The sequence below is a fragment of the Aulonocara sp. 'chitande type north' Nkhata Bay genome, linkage group LG23, assembly GCF_057382095.1.
Source record: "Aulonocara sp. 'chitande type north' Nkhata Bay isolate Kocher_YH1m ecotype deep benthic linkage group LG23, A_spYH_male_GT1.1, whole genome shotgun sequence".
Lineage (NCBI taxonomy): Eukaryota > Metazoa > Chordata > Actinopteri > Cichliformes > Cichlidae > Aulonocara > Aulonocara sp. 'chitande type north' Nkhata Bay.
In genome coordinates this window covers 34,382,199-34,397,780 of record NC_141365.1, presented here as the reverse complement: position 1 = coordinate 34,397,780, position 15,582 = coordinate 34,382,199, and the positions used below count along the sequence as shown (strand labels likewise).

General features: G+C 44.0%; 1 protein-coding gene across 2 annotated transcripts; it reads right to left on the bottom strand.

The window, feature by feature from the left end:
* Positions 1-419: 419 nt before the first annotated feature.
* LOC147302295 (insulin receptor substrate 2-like) lies at positions 420-14,166 on the bottom strand. Of its 2 annotated transcripts, none has more exons than XM_086281759.1 (3): positions 11,160-14,166; positions 10,493-10,974; positions 420-3,338 (listed from the first exon to the last, which is right to left on the bottom strand). In XM_086281759.1, the coding sequence occupies exons 1-3, from the start codon at positions 13,829-13,831 to the stop codon at positions 3,334-3,336; spliced, it is 3,159 nt and encodes a 1,052-aa protein (XP_086137885.1). In that variant the 5' UTR covers positions 13,832-14,166; the 3' UTR covers positions 420-3,333. The 2 variants fall into 2 exon arrangements, with proteins under 2 accessions (XP_086137885.1, XP_086137886.1); XM_086281760.1 differs by having other exon boundaries at positions 10,493-10,971.
* Positions 14,167-15,582: the final 1,416 nt, after the last annotated feature.

Here is a 15,582-nt window from a genome sequence, read left to right as displayed (position 1 = left end):
TATGGTTGGGGTTATATCACAACTTGTTTCTTTGGCATGCCTTTGACAGGACTTGATGTTTGTGTTTTCATATAGACAGGGATATTTTCTAAATTAAATTGAGAATACCGTGCCTTAAAAAGTACTGTTGTGAGTGTGGGTGTAATGTTACAAATCATAAGCAATCAAACAGACACTTCTTTCTGGATCAGTTCTAGATTTTGCTGCTGCAGCCTGTCTTGGTTTTATTATCAGCTTGTTAGCTAGCAAACTGTAGATGTAAACAGATATTGCCGTGCAGTTTGGCTTCATAATGATGCATGTTATGTATTATGTATTAAACATATGAAACAAAGAAAGAAATTAGTAATTACTGTTATGATGTAGTTTGCAAGAAATACAACTTATGGTAATGAAAAAATAAGGACAAAAACAGTAGCTCTTTAAATAAATTCATTTATTTCCTTAGGTTTGCTATTCATAATTAATACAGACAAAAGCAATACTCGACTACCAAAATTTATAAATCATTATAATCATCTCTTGTGTGCATCACAATAAACAGTATATTGAATTATGTACACTGGAAGACAACACATTCAAACTGAGTGAATCAAAGATGAGTGGATAAAGAAAAATCTGTCTATGGACACAGAAATGGGGAAAGCGCATTTAGACATGTCGCGAACAGAGTTCCCAGCCATGGAAAAACAAAAACACTTGGCAGAAAGAGAAATGTACAAAGAGCTAAGCAGCTCCTGCTCATCACAATAAAGAAAAAGAAATCAATGCAACATTACATTTGGTTCCACAGTTGTAAACTAGATTTTATTCATGTCACTATTGCATATGCCATTAGGTAAAGTGTGTCAACAAGGCAAAGAGATTTCTATAGTAAAATAGACAAAGATAATTTTTTTTCCCATATAGTCACTGTGAGGGAGAAAAGAATAACATAAACTGTATTTCCCAAAACGCCCCCGTCCCCTCTTTAAAAAAATCGGTAGCCAAAGTCTTTACAGAGGAATATCATCGCAACATATTTTAAATCTAAGTACTTTATGTATATCCAATAGATTTTTTTTCTTTAGTTAAACTCTATATACATAATATACACATTCAAGATTATGAAGATAAATAGATACCACGACTTAGTGTGGTAAAGCTCCAATATTATTTCACTCTTGTCAAAACCATTTGCACATTGTTTCTGAGGTGTTTCCACCAGCTCAACGATACATTCAGACATAAAATTTTACAATCTACTGTACACTAAAGGGGTAGAGAGCCAGTTGGAGTTGCCACAGCAGACGGCACAAAGACCACAGTTAGGATACCGATAGAGTGCTTTAAATTTACCTTGAAAACAAATACCCTAGCGGCCATTTTGGAGGTTCACAGAAAGAGTCTTGATTCAGATTTGTTTTTTCTTTTAATAATTTCCCCCCAACTGGATTCATCAAATTAAAACAAGCCAGTTTTTCTAAAGAGGAAATAACAAATTTTTCCTCTAGCAAATTAAACTGTGAATATTGCAAACAGTAAAGTTAAAGGTTTTGTGTCTACGAGTTAACATTAGCAACATTTGCTAACAGTCCTAGCATTACCGAGCTTTTGATAACATTAGCCAGTTTGCTTACTTCTGAAATTTCTTTAGACTTATTAGCTTTACACAGTATGTTAGCATGTTCAGAAACAGAAAAACATACACATACAGATTGTTCTCTTAGGAGTTCAGACATATATTGGTCTGGAATAAACAGTTGCTAATGGGGGGGTCACAGGTAGCCACAGGCTAATGGTAACTAATAATAGCAAACGTTAAATAGACACATTTGTGTGATACATCTTTGTTATGTCCATTTAGTTATCATTATATTTATTACTATTGCTGACTTCTACTCTTCTTTGCTTGGGCTAATGCATTGTACTGTCACGAAATAATTATTACATAATAATTCAATTACAACGGCTTGCTTTAATTCGTAACCTTATATAATTTTCTTCAGCTAGCTCTAATTTTGTTATACTGTCTGCAAAGTAATCATATTTTCCAGACAGTTGACTCTTCCGTGAGCCTCCGTGGGGGTGTCACATGTGGCTGTGGGCCTCTCTTGTGCTACATTTTCTTTGCTGCCCAGCCCTCCTCCCCCTCGGTGCCCCGTTCCCCTTTTCTTCAGCTCTCCCTTGCCGACCAGATATCGGCTCAACTGCGCTCCCCAACCTCAACAGCTATCGTTGGCTCCACCCCTCCGTTATCACCTCGCCTAGACAATTGTACAGTCAAACGATATCACAGCAGGGCGACCTGCATCGAGCTAAACAGCAGGCCGTAGGTTTGAAGGTAGGAGTGTGTGAGGTTTTCAGGCTCAAGTGACTGAGGAGCTGTGGGAGGTACAGTGCATTCAGATGCCTGGTGTTGTGGGGGTCTGAGCTGAGTTATATAGACATGCATAACTCTTGAAGACATTTAGAAATATATTTCTTTTAGTCCAGCACTTCTGATTGGACAAAAAATAAACTAAGGTACAATTAATAAGAAATTATTAATTAAGAAAATACTTTAATATCAATACAATAAATCAGCTCTCAAGCAGCCCCACAGTACTGTACATTTCTTAAATAATATATAGATTTAATGGTAAACTAGGCATTTTACTTTCCACAAGAGAATAACAATATAGAGATGTAGGTCCAAACAAACATACAATAATAGAATATTTATCACTTGTTTCATAGAAAACATAAGGACAGTATAGACATTAAGGCATTGTGTAGGTCTTTTCAGACATTCATCATCCAAAAATAAATAAAGTATCTAATCTAAGTATACTCAGTGTACCTTAGTATCCTCTCTCCCTTGGCCATTTCTAGGTTTCATTGTTCACTGGCATAACTGTTGGTCGTATTTTTGTCAGAAACACGCACACACATGCAGGCAGTCATAAAACTACCCTCAAGTAAATAAATAGTATTTGGGTACCATTAGACTTCTGTTATTGTCTGACTATCTTTGCTTCTGTGCTTGTGCCAAAAACTGGGTCACAGGAGAAATGGCCTCTAAAAGTGCAGGAGACACACCGATTCACAACACATTAACACACCCATCCACACAAACACACCTGCCCTGCCATCAGCAAATCCATGACATGCATAGATGGTGATCTGCTTGTGTCCCAAGTGTGTATTTGTGATGCCGAGGGTCCACACAGTCTTTTCGGGCTGCAGAGCCCCATAAAAGGGCAAAGTTTGGGTTTTTTTGTTGTTTTTTTTCTGTTGTTTTTTTTTTTTTTCTCTCTTCCTTTTGAGCAGCAGGTCAGTCAAGATGCCAAGTCAGAGGACAGATCAAGTCCTTCAGTCTGGAAGAGATTACAAGAGAGAGAAAACAACAGTTAATAAAAATATTTAACATTTTCATTCTTACAGTGGCTAAGCCAAATAAACTAGTACACCTCAACTTGCACCCTCTAACGATCATATGCATATTTGGTCATTTGCATCCAACTGTCAAGCAAAGCACACTCAAATTCTTGGCATGTAAATCCACGCAAATAAGCCTCACTTTAAGCAGTTTAATGAATGGAGACTTAAAGCCTCAATTTTCTTTGTTTGGAAACAAAATGACTAAATCTTGTGCGAATATCATCCAAGATCTAAGAACTGTTTTTTCATAAAGCACCTGTAAGGTCAGCTGGCCAAACGCTGCTCTATAGCACCACTAGTGGCCAAAAAGACCCACACTGCACCTTTAATGCTGCAAAACATCCAATGACTTGACAAATCTGGTTCTTCGACAATTCAAAACACAAGTTCTTTAACTAGAAAACTGTAACAGTCATCCTAAAAGGAAATGACCCGTGTTAGTAGTCTGATAGTTTCCCCACAAACAACACTGGTGCCAATTAAGCAGCTCTCTTGAGGCAACAGACATGAGGGCCTCTGAGAGAACAGTGTTCACTCTGTACTGTACAGAGTGAACTCATTCACAGGCTCAGATTAGGGTTTTGTGTGTCACAATAACAAGGAGGCACAGGGAAAAACAGCTTAAATATCAAGTGGGTGCCACACACATGGGACAGTTCTGAACATATAGTTTTACACATCTAAAACAACAACACGTTTGTTTTTTTTACATCAATATCACACATGTTGTATAATCTGACTCTAGCCTGGTTATTGATTTAAAGGCACTTTGGTATTTGAAGCTATGCCTCTTATCCACAGAGCTAATGTTGGGTCATTTTGACCTCACATTTCTAGAGCTGCTACTGACTAAATATGAAGATCTTTTGTCCAATAAAAAGTATCCTGCAGCTGAAGGTGTTAAAAGTGTGTTTGTGTGTATGCTGGGCCTTATTGGATAGTAATGTTCTGATCTTAACACACCAGCTGTTTAGCCCAGGAAAGACTTGAAGGACAGTTTGTTCGTGGTGGGGCAAAGGGGCTCATCCACAGCAAGCATAATTACATAATCTAGGATGCAGAAAGATGAGGAGGGGGTGGGTGTTCCTGTCATGCTGCTCTGGACACACGCTTAGCGCAGCTACAAGCGGTACAGCAGCATCTCTAATATTAAACAAACGGAAAGGAACTGTGGCTGCATTTATGCTGCAATAGACGATAAGAATGGAACATTTGTTTTCTTTCTGTGGAAATGCAGCCGCGGTAGGATCTGAAAAAGACAGGGAGCATCAATGTCCTTAAACAGTTTGAGCTAAGAAAACTTTAGCACTGTAAGGCTGATGAAACCCTGGGGAAGAAAAAAAAAAGCCAGCTGAACGACCTCAAATATGCGCAGCGATCAGGCTGTTTGTGTTAGTTCCTGAAAAGCTGCCATTTTTGGATCTGTCATTCAGCGCTCTTATAAACAAGCAGCCCAGTTCTCTTTCACAGAACCACACGTTTAGATCTTTTGAAGATATTTTAGGCCCCATAAGATGATAGTGTAGCTGAGGAGGATGTTAGAGATGTTAATCACTAAATCCAAAGATAAGTCCCTCGATCTTATATGATTTTTCAGAGATTGACTATAATGACGAGATCATTTTACAGTCAGGGTCAGATTTCTGTTGAATTCAGCTTTATAAACATGTTCAAATTCGGACAAAACATCCTAAATGCCCGCACCTTACATTACGCATTCCCCAGCTCCTCTCCATGGAGCATCCACCGGCTCTTGCTGATCTACCCTTGGCCGTCTAATCTTGAGGCTATAATCTCATCTGGAGCCGTGGCTGGTTAAATGTGGGGAACGCTGGCCACGCAGTTATCTAGCAGCTAGCGCTTCTGTCTGGAACATCCCGGCCTACTTTAGCCCCCCTCCTTCTCACTGAGCCGTGACACACACACACACACACACACACACACACACACACCATTGGAAACTCTGACATAGGAGCCTTTGGCATTACGTGTTTGTTCTCCATATATCATGTAACATGGCATTTCTGGAGTTCCTGCTTTGGTTGTTTGCCGTTCTTTGTTATTTTAGTAAGATCCCAACTTCAATTTTCCTCTGATGCAGGTGTAAATAAACTATTTAACAGCCGGCATGTGTGTGTGTTCAAGGGTCAGGGTATAGCAAGAATGGATTGTGCAATCAGGCTAATGGGTACAATCAGGTGTCATCTTTAGGAGTAAATCCACAAATTGCGGAAAAAAAAATAAATGTTTTTTTAAATGTGGCTGTAAAATCCAAACAGAGCTCTTTGTTGGGGTAAACATTTAAAGAGGATGCAATAGTTCCAATGCAACCATTAAATGCACAATTTATCTGCTAGTAATTGTGCCATCAAGTTTTAATATTTCGAATGGAGTTTGAATTTCCTGTACAAAAACCCATTTTTAGCAAAAAAGCAAAACAAGATACTTTTCCCCCCTACCATTTATCTCGTGACGCATAACACAAATCTCAGCCCTTACTTTGGGAACTGAATAACAACCTGGTCTACTGGGCATGCTCTGAGTAACTTAGTAATGCATGGCTGGGCAACTTAGACCGCTTTTGCTTGCTTCCCCCTCTGACATCAAGGACACGAATCAGTGGAAATTTGTGTAACAGATACACAGTGCATGCAGTGGGTGCATTTACCCACTGCATGCACTTTGCAATGACATCACTCACAATACAACCAACCGAATGACGTCAGGGGGGAAGTGGGATTTGAGGAGATGGACGCGGATGTCTCTAATCTGGCCAACAAATTACACACACACACACACACACACACACACACACAGAACTGATACACTCTGTAGCCTGTGGGCGCAGCAGATGGTCTGGGTTGGGGGTGGGGGTGGGGGGGTTAACCGGTTTGGAGTTTGGGTGTGTACTGCAGAGAGAAATATAGCAGGATATATGTACGTTTACCAGGTAGTTTGTATGCATGTGTAAGGGAAATCAGTGTAATGACAGTGTGTAAAGAAAGAACAGGATGGCAGGTGTTTAACCCCCCCCCCTTAACAAACCCATGCGCACTCCGGAAAATGGCCATCTGCCACTAGCACTCAGGAGGGACTTGAAGTGACACAGCAGGGCTCCTTTTGGACTTGCAGCCCCCTTAGGCCTCAGTCTATTTCCCACCTTCTGCTAATGTTTAGTTAAAATTGAAGCCCACAGATAAACACCGCTATTCTAGGTATAGATTTATAACACGTGCATGTTTCCAGTTTTTGGAAAGTTTCACTAGTTTGCTAACTATTTCTGTTTTCAATAAGTGTCTTTCTAGCAGTAGTGTTCCAAAGGTTTCAGACCAAATTACCTTGCTATTATTACAAGTGTGCCACAGAGCTCCATTCCTGGACCTCTTTAATTCATCCAGTACACACACACACACACACACACACACACACACACACACACACACACACACACACACACACACACTATCACTTGTGCAACCCAAAACTGTACCGTGTATCTTAAGACAAGATGACATCATTTCATACGCCATTATTATATAGCTTCCCTTGATCTGGCTATTGCAGTTCTGTTTTGGATACATTTGAGAAATCTCTTGCTAAACACTAGGTTTTTTTAAGCTCAAGGGAGCTCAAGATTGTTATATCACAGTCCAAGCTGATAATAAAGTATACAGAGATGGATGCTGCTTTTAAAAGTTAAATTGTGCATGTCAGAAACTCATTCTGAAACTCATCAGAATGGTGAGCTGCTATGTTGTAATTTGATACAACTGTACAGATGACTGTTATGTCTATTCTGATAAGTATATTAACAGCAGAGAAAGAATTCTGAATGCCCAGTTCCTTGTATGCATACACATACACGTGTACTCAATAAAGCAGATTCTGATTCTGCGCTTTCCAGACTGGAAATAGCAACAAGAAGCTGAGGTTTCAGAGGCAACAGTGCATGGCTTGGTTAGCAGCTGCAAGAAGGGCAAACTTCACCTTTAACAACATTTTGGAAATTATGCTTTTGTGATCACTGCAGTCGTTTTGCATCAGCCCAAAATATGGATCTCTTGTTTTGAATGCATGCAAAGTGTCCAACGTGAACACAAACACATCTGCACCATGAGCATTTAAGCAGGTTATTTCCCCAAAAAGTGATACAGAATGCACTTCATCCATTCCTGATGCTTGTTTTTTTACATAAAGATGCTTGCATCACAACTTTCTGCAAAAAAGATGTGAAATCCACCTAATTTTAAGGAAAGTGTCTGACAGTCAAACAGATCAGGTCCAAACCCACTGCCTAATGTGTTCCCCTCAATGCTTAAACAAAACGTACAGCCGTAAGTCTAGTGAAGGACAATCATATCAATACAGCATTAGGAATGATCTCTTCAATCATCACAGGAAGCAGGAGCTGATTGGTGCCGTCAGATAAAGGTATTAGTCAGAGGTGGTGGAAACAGAGACGGCTGACTTGGCTAATCTGAGTCTGGTACAGAACATCCACCTGGCTGAGCTGCGGCTAGCCAGGGCCGCAAGTGGAGACAGCCTACTTGGGTAAGCGCGGCAGTAAACACCGCCTCTGAGTCACATGGCCTGGCTCCCTGACAAAACAGGAGGTAAACAAACTCCTGATACTTATGCCAGGCATTTAAGCTCACTGGAGGTGGAGCATAGAGAAAAACAAACAAGAAAAAACAACAAACCAGGAAGCAGCACGTCACGTTTTTTTTCAAAATGCAAGGCTGTCACATGGAAGGAGGAGCAATTTGGGTGTTTAGTTGCTTTAATCCTCACTTTAGAGTGAAAGTTACCCACCGGGCCAAACTGCATTTACCTACGAGTATAAAATTAATCAGCAGGGGTGTTTGGCTGTATTGAAAACCTGCAGACTTTTGGGTCAGAGTGGCACACGGTCCAGGAGCCCAGTGTGCCGTCCCTATAAACACGGGATCAAAGCCCTCCGCCAGCGGGGCCAGGTGCCAAAATCCTCCCTTGCAGAATGCTCTGACCTCCTTCACCCTGCTTCACCGCGCAGCAGAGGAACCGGGTAAACAAGGGCTCCCGCTCTCCCAGAATGTACCTCAGTGGAAGAGGGGCCTCACAGATGAGTTTATTTGTTCCTTTAAAAAGCCAGAAAGCCTCCCCTCCCCTTTCTACCGAGCACTCTGCCGCCCCCGCCTCCTTCTCTCTCTCTCTGCTTACTTCTTCTAAGTGAACAGACTAATGAGACAGAAGGGCAGCGGAGTGCACGTGCCATCCTGCCCCATTATGCACGCATTTACTCGCTCTCCCGCAAACAGGCAGGCAGCACTGGAAAACAACACAGCCTACACACTCTCTCTCCCTATGCACATCTTTGCCAAGCATTCAAGGATACAGGCTCCACCGCTGGAAAAAAAAAAAAAAAAAAAAAAAAAAGGGAAAAAAAGAAGAAGAAACAGAGAGAAAAAAAAAAAAAAACACCCTATGTGTACGTGTTAGAGTCCACATGTATGTTCCCTCCCCCTGTCCCCTTCCTCTCCATGGTCAATTCAAAAGCTTTATTAGTGTCATAAAAATATTAGCACTTGTCAAAAACATGAGTTGGGGACACGTGCAAGCCTGCAGAGACAAAAACAAACATGTCACTGTCTCGGTATTGTTACATTCCGCTTTATTTACCAGAGTGCCACTGACTCTCCAAATACTAATAACTTAACAGAACCCCCCCCCCCCTACCCATTTCTACATCCTAAAAATCAAACCTCCTCACATGAGGGGGGGCTTTGTGGTAAAATAAAAGCCACCGTCTGTTCAATCGGCCTGGAGCCAGAGAAAAGCAAACCCCCTCTCACAGCAACTTTTTCTAACCAGCTCAGCCAGGAATGCAGACCATGACATCCAGTTACCTGATGGCCCTGCTTTGTTGTTTTTCCCCTAGTCATTGCTCACAAGGACATGCACATATATCCACTTACACTGGGCCTCACATTGGGGGGTACAACATCCCTCCACCCCCTCCGACCTCTACGTACTTGCAAGCACATGTGAGCTGCATGTCTCAGTTGGATGGCAAGGGTGTCAAAGAGTCACACTTAGCTTTAAAGTCAAAACTGTGCTGCCCCCCACTCCACAGCACTTTTTGTTTGCTTCCCCCATGATCCTTTCGTCTACTGCCCCACACTGGGGCTTTTGTTTTGCTCACTGGGATATTCTGGGACGCAGTATTGATCACAGGATGGTGGGAATAAGGGGTCTGTAGAGGTCACATTGATGTGCAACACATCCTAATGCCTACCCAACTGAAAAACAACAGCCGGAAATGCCTGCGGCTCAGAGAGACATTACAGCTGACAGGAAGCCTCCACTAGGATTCCCGTGACATCGACAACTGGGTTATGCCTGCTAATAACCATCCACAGTAAACCAGTTACATACACTTCACAGATAAATATTTAATGACTTATTAGTTGCTCTGGAATTTTTTTGCATGAGGTTTAAAATGAATCTCTAATTTGGAATTTCTGCCCATTTTTGCAACAAACTTCGACTCTTTATAAGCGTCGGTGGAACTCTGAGCTTGTATTTTCGGTATCATCAGCCCACGACAGCAACAGCGAGGCAGCATCCTGCTCTGTCACGGTGCTTGTTTACTTCACAGCCCTCAGCCTGGTCACGTTTCATAGCAGTCACATGGTGTGTTCACATGTTGTGGGAAATACTGCAAATTCTCTGATAGTGATCTTAAAAGCAGTTAAGAGTATCTTTAAAATTGCTGCTGCTTTCCTCGCTTTATTTGGGCACTCCCAATTCCCAGTAGCACCCTAACATTTAAGCACAAAGAGATTAACTACTCACAGAAGAACTCAAAAGTAGAAGCTTAAAATGAGCACTTGAAGGCAGCATCCGCTGCTGAGGGCCAGTTTGAATTTGAATCTAGAGGAAATTCAAGTCTCTCATATTTTTTTTCCTCCCAAATTTTTCATCTGTGCAGTACCGCTTTCTTTTTAATTAAAGAGATGCCTCCCACATTCCTGAAACCCTTCATTCCCTGTGCTAAAATCTGACTGTTTGGATATTTTATTCAGCAGTATCTGACATAAACCTGACCCACCTTTGGCAGTGGTTGCAGCCTCCTTGAATCCCAGGCAGACATATGGTGAGCTGTGCAATCCATTGATGCCCCCTTTGCAGCTGCTGGTGGGTTTGAAGCCGACCAGGTCCTCACACTTCTCAAGGTTCAAGGCAATATAGTTGAGTCCATTGGGGTAACCCTCTGAGCTCTGCCGGTTCTCAGGGCTGCCGTACTCCTCGTCAGAACCTTCGCTGCTCCGTGACGAGATGTTCTCCACTGAGCTGTGCCTCTTCACGGCGTCGCCACGAGCAAAGGATGCGAAGACCGGGGTCACAGTGGCAGTAGATGAGAACGTTTCAGAGCTGTGGCGCCGGCGTCCCTGTGGATTTGCCCTGATTACCTTGGCAGAGCAGTCAGGGTCCACTGTGGAGGAGGAGTTTGGACCGAGCAGGAAGACCCCAATGTGCTCTGGAATACCCTGGTCTTCCATGGAGCGCATCTTCTCTCTGCTGCCCTGACTACTGGAAAACAGAAGCAGAGAAATTAAGATAAAAATAACTAAAAATGTGACTAAAACTAAATATGAATTAAATTTAAATGACGTTTTGTTGCCACCTGCAGTGAACCAGGATTTTTACCAAAACACACAACCAAATACTTTAAATAAATAATAATTAGTGATAAAACACAACAAACAGACACACACCTTGCTGCGTTCAGAGGTACGAGCTGTGGGGGCAAACTGGTCATCCCAAATGTCATCTCAGTGTAATCATTTTTCACCTCATCACTGAGGCCCTGGGAGTCTTTCTCACTATCCACATGGTATACGCCATCCTCCTCCGAGCAGGGGCACAAGGTTAGCTCTGGGAGTGTGTCCAAGCGCTCAGCAGGAGTGTCAGCATCCTTGGGCGAGTGTGATCCCAGCTCCAGGTTTATGTAGTCTGCTAGAGATGACCTCCCAGGACCCCCACCGCTGGAGCCCAATGATGAAGACTGGCTCTCTGTGGATACGACAGAGGGCGGAGAGAATCTGGCACCACTGAAGTCGATGTTAATGTACTCCCCAGGGCTCCTGGGCTCCCCTGGGAGGGGATGTTCATTCATGCTGGGCAGGGTTCTGAGTGTGTCCAGAGACAGCCTGTTAGGCCTGCCCAGCCTCCCCCTGTAGGAGAGGTTCTCAGCCCGGCTGTGTCTGATTGGGGAGGGTGCTGAGGGGCACAGCGGTGAGGAGTGAGCTGCACTGGGTTGCATCACTGAATAATAGTCAGACTCCCCAGGTCTCTGCCTCAAACTCTGGGGACTCATCAGCACATACTGGCTGTTATCTTCATTCTTGGAGGCCTGCAGTTTAGCAGGTAGTGTGAGGGAGCCGGTCTGATATGCTGATCTAACTGATGTGGGTTCAGCAGCCAGCAGGCCCAAGCAGTAATCTGGTGGAGTCTGGAGAGGAGGTGGGTTTCCAGGGGACATGTTCATGTATTCACCATGCTGATCTGGGCTTTCCATGGAGGATTTAGCGCCACACCACATTCTCATGTATCCGTTGTCTTCTAGGGAACTGGAGGAAGGGGAGTTGGTCTTGTAGCTGCCACTGGCAGCCGCCTGAGGATGCACCCTAGGGTTCACAATCTGCTTCGGTGCAGAGACGCACATGGGGCTCATAGGCACGTAGTTGTCTGCCTTGCCAGACTGAGGTGCTATACCTGGTATCATGGGCATATAGCCATCGTCACCAAGGTTGCTGCTGGAGCTTCTGGATGAACCGATTTCAATATCACCGTAATCCTCCGGGTAACACACTTTGGGTGAGGCAGAGTGGGAGTTCTGTCCGTGGGTCATCTTCATAAGCGTGTACTCATCCAGAGAGGCTGAGGACAACGGCGCTACCACCCTCTGTTGACGCGGTGTGGTGAGGGAGTGTGTTCTTTTCCTGTAAGCCAGACTCTCACCCCTGTTGCACCTGCTCCCATTTACTCCCTCCATTATCATGTAGCCACAGGGGTCACTAGTGTCACGGGAAGGAGGAGTGCTAGACAGGGAATCGGGGGTGTCACTGCGAGTAAAGGGGAGGAACCGGAGTTCACCTGGACTGGAACTGTAATCATCACACAGCATGAAGCCAGTATCGCTGAGAGAGCCCGAAATGGAGGCACTGCAGCTGAAGGGGCGCCTAGCTTTGTCAGGAGTAGAGATCCTGCCCCCCCCTCGTGGAGACATGCTAATGGGGCTGGAGACAGCGGGAGGGGAGTTGGACACTGGCATCGAGCGGCTGTGATGGAGGTTGTATGTGGACTCCAGCATCCTGCAGGTGCGCCCATTGCTGAGGGTGTAGGATCTGTTCAGGGGATTCCCAGAGTTTGGACTGGTGGGACTCCCGTTTACAGATATGGACATTGACACAGGCCGGGTCACACTTCCGTCTCCCTCGCTGGACGTTCTTATCCGACAGGGCGTGACCTTCCTTCCTGGGGATGTGGCTGCCATGCTGTCGGTTCTGGATCTCCTCACCAGGCCCGTCTGACTTGGGGGGGGATTGTTCAGGTTGCGCCGCGTGGGCACAGAGATGGGGTTGGTGCTAGCAGACTGGCTTTTGCTCCTCGGCCTGAACTCAGACAGCTCCTTCATGGCCTTCATGGCATCCAGGATCGTTTCGTGGATGTTCTGTGCCACCACCGAGTCCTCCGCCTGCATCCAGAACTCCCCGGGCCCCGTGACCGCAGAGCGGCCAACCTCTATGAAAAAGAAGCTGTCTGAGTGGCCACATCTCCTGATATTCATGAGCTGTAAACTGACAGCAGCTGTTTCAGAGTTCAGTTTCACAAAGCTGATGGTCCTGCTGGACAAACACAGCCTGTACACTCCAGTGAGGTTCTTCACCTGACCTAAACCTTTGGATTTCAAGTTGACCTGCCATACCTCCTTGTAGGTAGGTGTTGCCGGAGTGAGGAGTCCATAACTGGCCTCTTCAAAGCCAACTAGAGAGGAAGTGGAAGCAGGACTGTCATACACTTTCCCCTCAGCTATTAAATCAGTCAAAACCCTGTACCAGCTCTCCTGCTCCTGCTCGTTGTCTGCAGCTACGGCGAAGTATTCGTCCTTGGTGTAGAGGGCGATGAGGTGCTTGTGTTTGGCGTCGGCGCGTTTGTTTACGCACAGACAGGAGTCCAAAGTTATAACCCGTTTCGCGGCGGACTTGTTTCTCCATTTCTTCTCGCTCTCATAATACTCCAGGCGGGCCGGGCAGCGCTCGATCGGCTCCCGGAGCACAAAAAATCGCCTGTGTCCGTGCTTCTGCTTCCTCAGGTATCCGCACTTCTTCACCCCATTCGTCCCATTAGATAACAGGTGTCCTCCCGTCGCCGGAGGACTTGCCATTTTCCCTCCGCTTTTCTTTTCAAGTCCAGATCGGCAAATTCCTCTTGCTTTTTTTGTTCGAAACTCACAGCAAAACGCAAAATAAAGAAATTATTTATAAATATATAATACAAACCGCTAAAAGAAAAAAAAATCTCTAATCCATTGCAGGATATGTCCGCCACGGCAGAAGCAACAGTGCAGTGGGGACCAGACTGATCTGATCCAGGAGAAAAACAACATGTGACGCTGCTGCTCTAAAAACAGAATAAAACACACAGTCATAAGGGGGCGGGGCGTCCTGCAGGGGCCGTGCCTGTCCGTCACGCCAAAGCGTCGCCGACTATTGGCTGTTTTACTCACTTGAAACAAACAAACCCCGCCTCCCTCCCTGCTTCTCCAACAGCAACCTCTCTCACGCAGAAAACGAAAATACCAGCGAGTCCATTGAGGAACGTGAATTCCTATTTCCCACTGTAAAACGAAAGCGTCACGCACCCCCACTACCTCATCCCGCCCCCTCCGGGGTGTTTTCTTTCTTTTTTTCTGTTTTTCTTTTAAAACACCGACACCTCACTTCAAAATATATCCATGTTTGTCGATGTGATTGGCAGGCCAATTGAGCCCGTTTGGATTAATGGGGGATTTGAAATGTGCAGCATAATGCTGGATTGTAACCCTTTATTTCTCAAGCGGGGACGCTGTAAACAAGCCTGACGTCCCACTTATTATATAAGGCGTGTTGTGGCCTATTTTTATACCTGTGGGTATTCCTATCCAACTGGAACCTCGTGTTTCCTATTTGAGCGCATCTCCATTTATGCTCACATCCAACTGCCCGACTATATTCGGTGATAATTAGGGTGATTAGCTCTTTAAAAACTGTCTTTTTTTAAATGATGGGGAATGAAAAAGCAGAGAATGGTGGGGAATTCGTTGTTTTTTTTAGTCTTGGGTTCGGTATTCCCTTATGCTTATGTTGTACTTTATTTCCAAAATGTTCACACTGAATGAAAAACAGCTATCTCACAGAGAATAGTAGGAAAGGCTGAAGTAAACACCTCAGAGGCTTATGTACGAGCAAATTCTGCGGAAATGCTGCCATCATCTGTTTTCTTGGGCTCACTGCACAGCGTGTGATTCGGGGAAAACAAAGCAAAACTTTCCCTGGATCATATTTATAAAGTGTACGAACAGGAGCAAACCTGCACACAACATTCGGCATTAGAAACAGCTGCAGGCAGCAACAAATGGGACTGTTGTTGACATTTGACTGGCAGCCTTGGCGACAACATGAAGGGAAGGGTGCCGAATACGGTTGTTTTGCTGTTGATGGGAACGACACGTACAGGGTTTATTTAAGCACTCATTTGGATGCCTTTTTCGTGGGCTCTTCCATCTTTAGTGTAAGCTCAGTTAAAAATGCAATAACACCAATTTTACACCTTCTCCAAGTATCATAATCCAAAGCCTAAATTTTGATTTTGTTAATTTTGTCTGATGCACCTTTTAGACCTCAGTACTAATGGATATATCATAGTTTGAATAGCAAAACTATATTCAGTGTAATGCGATTATGACATAAAGAAACATGAAGAATGATTTATGCCCCTAATTTACGTTTTCTCATAACTCACCGTAGACAACTTCGGAAAGCGTGCTCTGGGTAAATATTTGAGAGGTTTCACTTTTATCTAAATGATTTTACAGCCCATCATTAGTTGTGTTTCAAAATAATGTTCTAATGAGGAATAAAAACCTTAATAATACTG

Excerpts from the sequence above, each read along its gene's own strand:
- LOC147302295 (XM_086281759.1), bottom strand. The coding sequence starts at position 13,831 with ATGGCAAGTCCTCCGGCGACGGGAGGACACCTGTTATCTAATGGGACG. Across the intron at positions 10,975-11,159 it reads GTACCTCTGAACGCAGCAAG|TAGTCAGGGCAGCAGAGAGA; the intron begins GTGTGTGTCTGT and ends TCTGTTTTCCAG.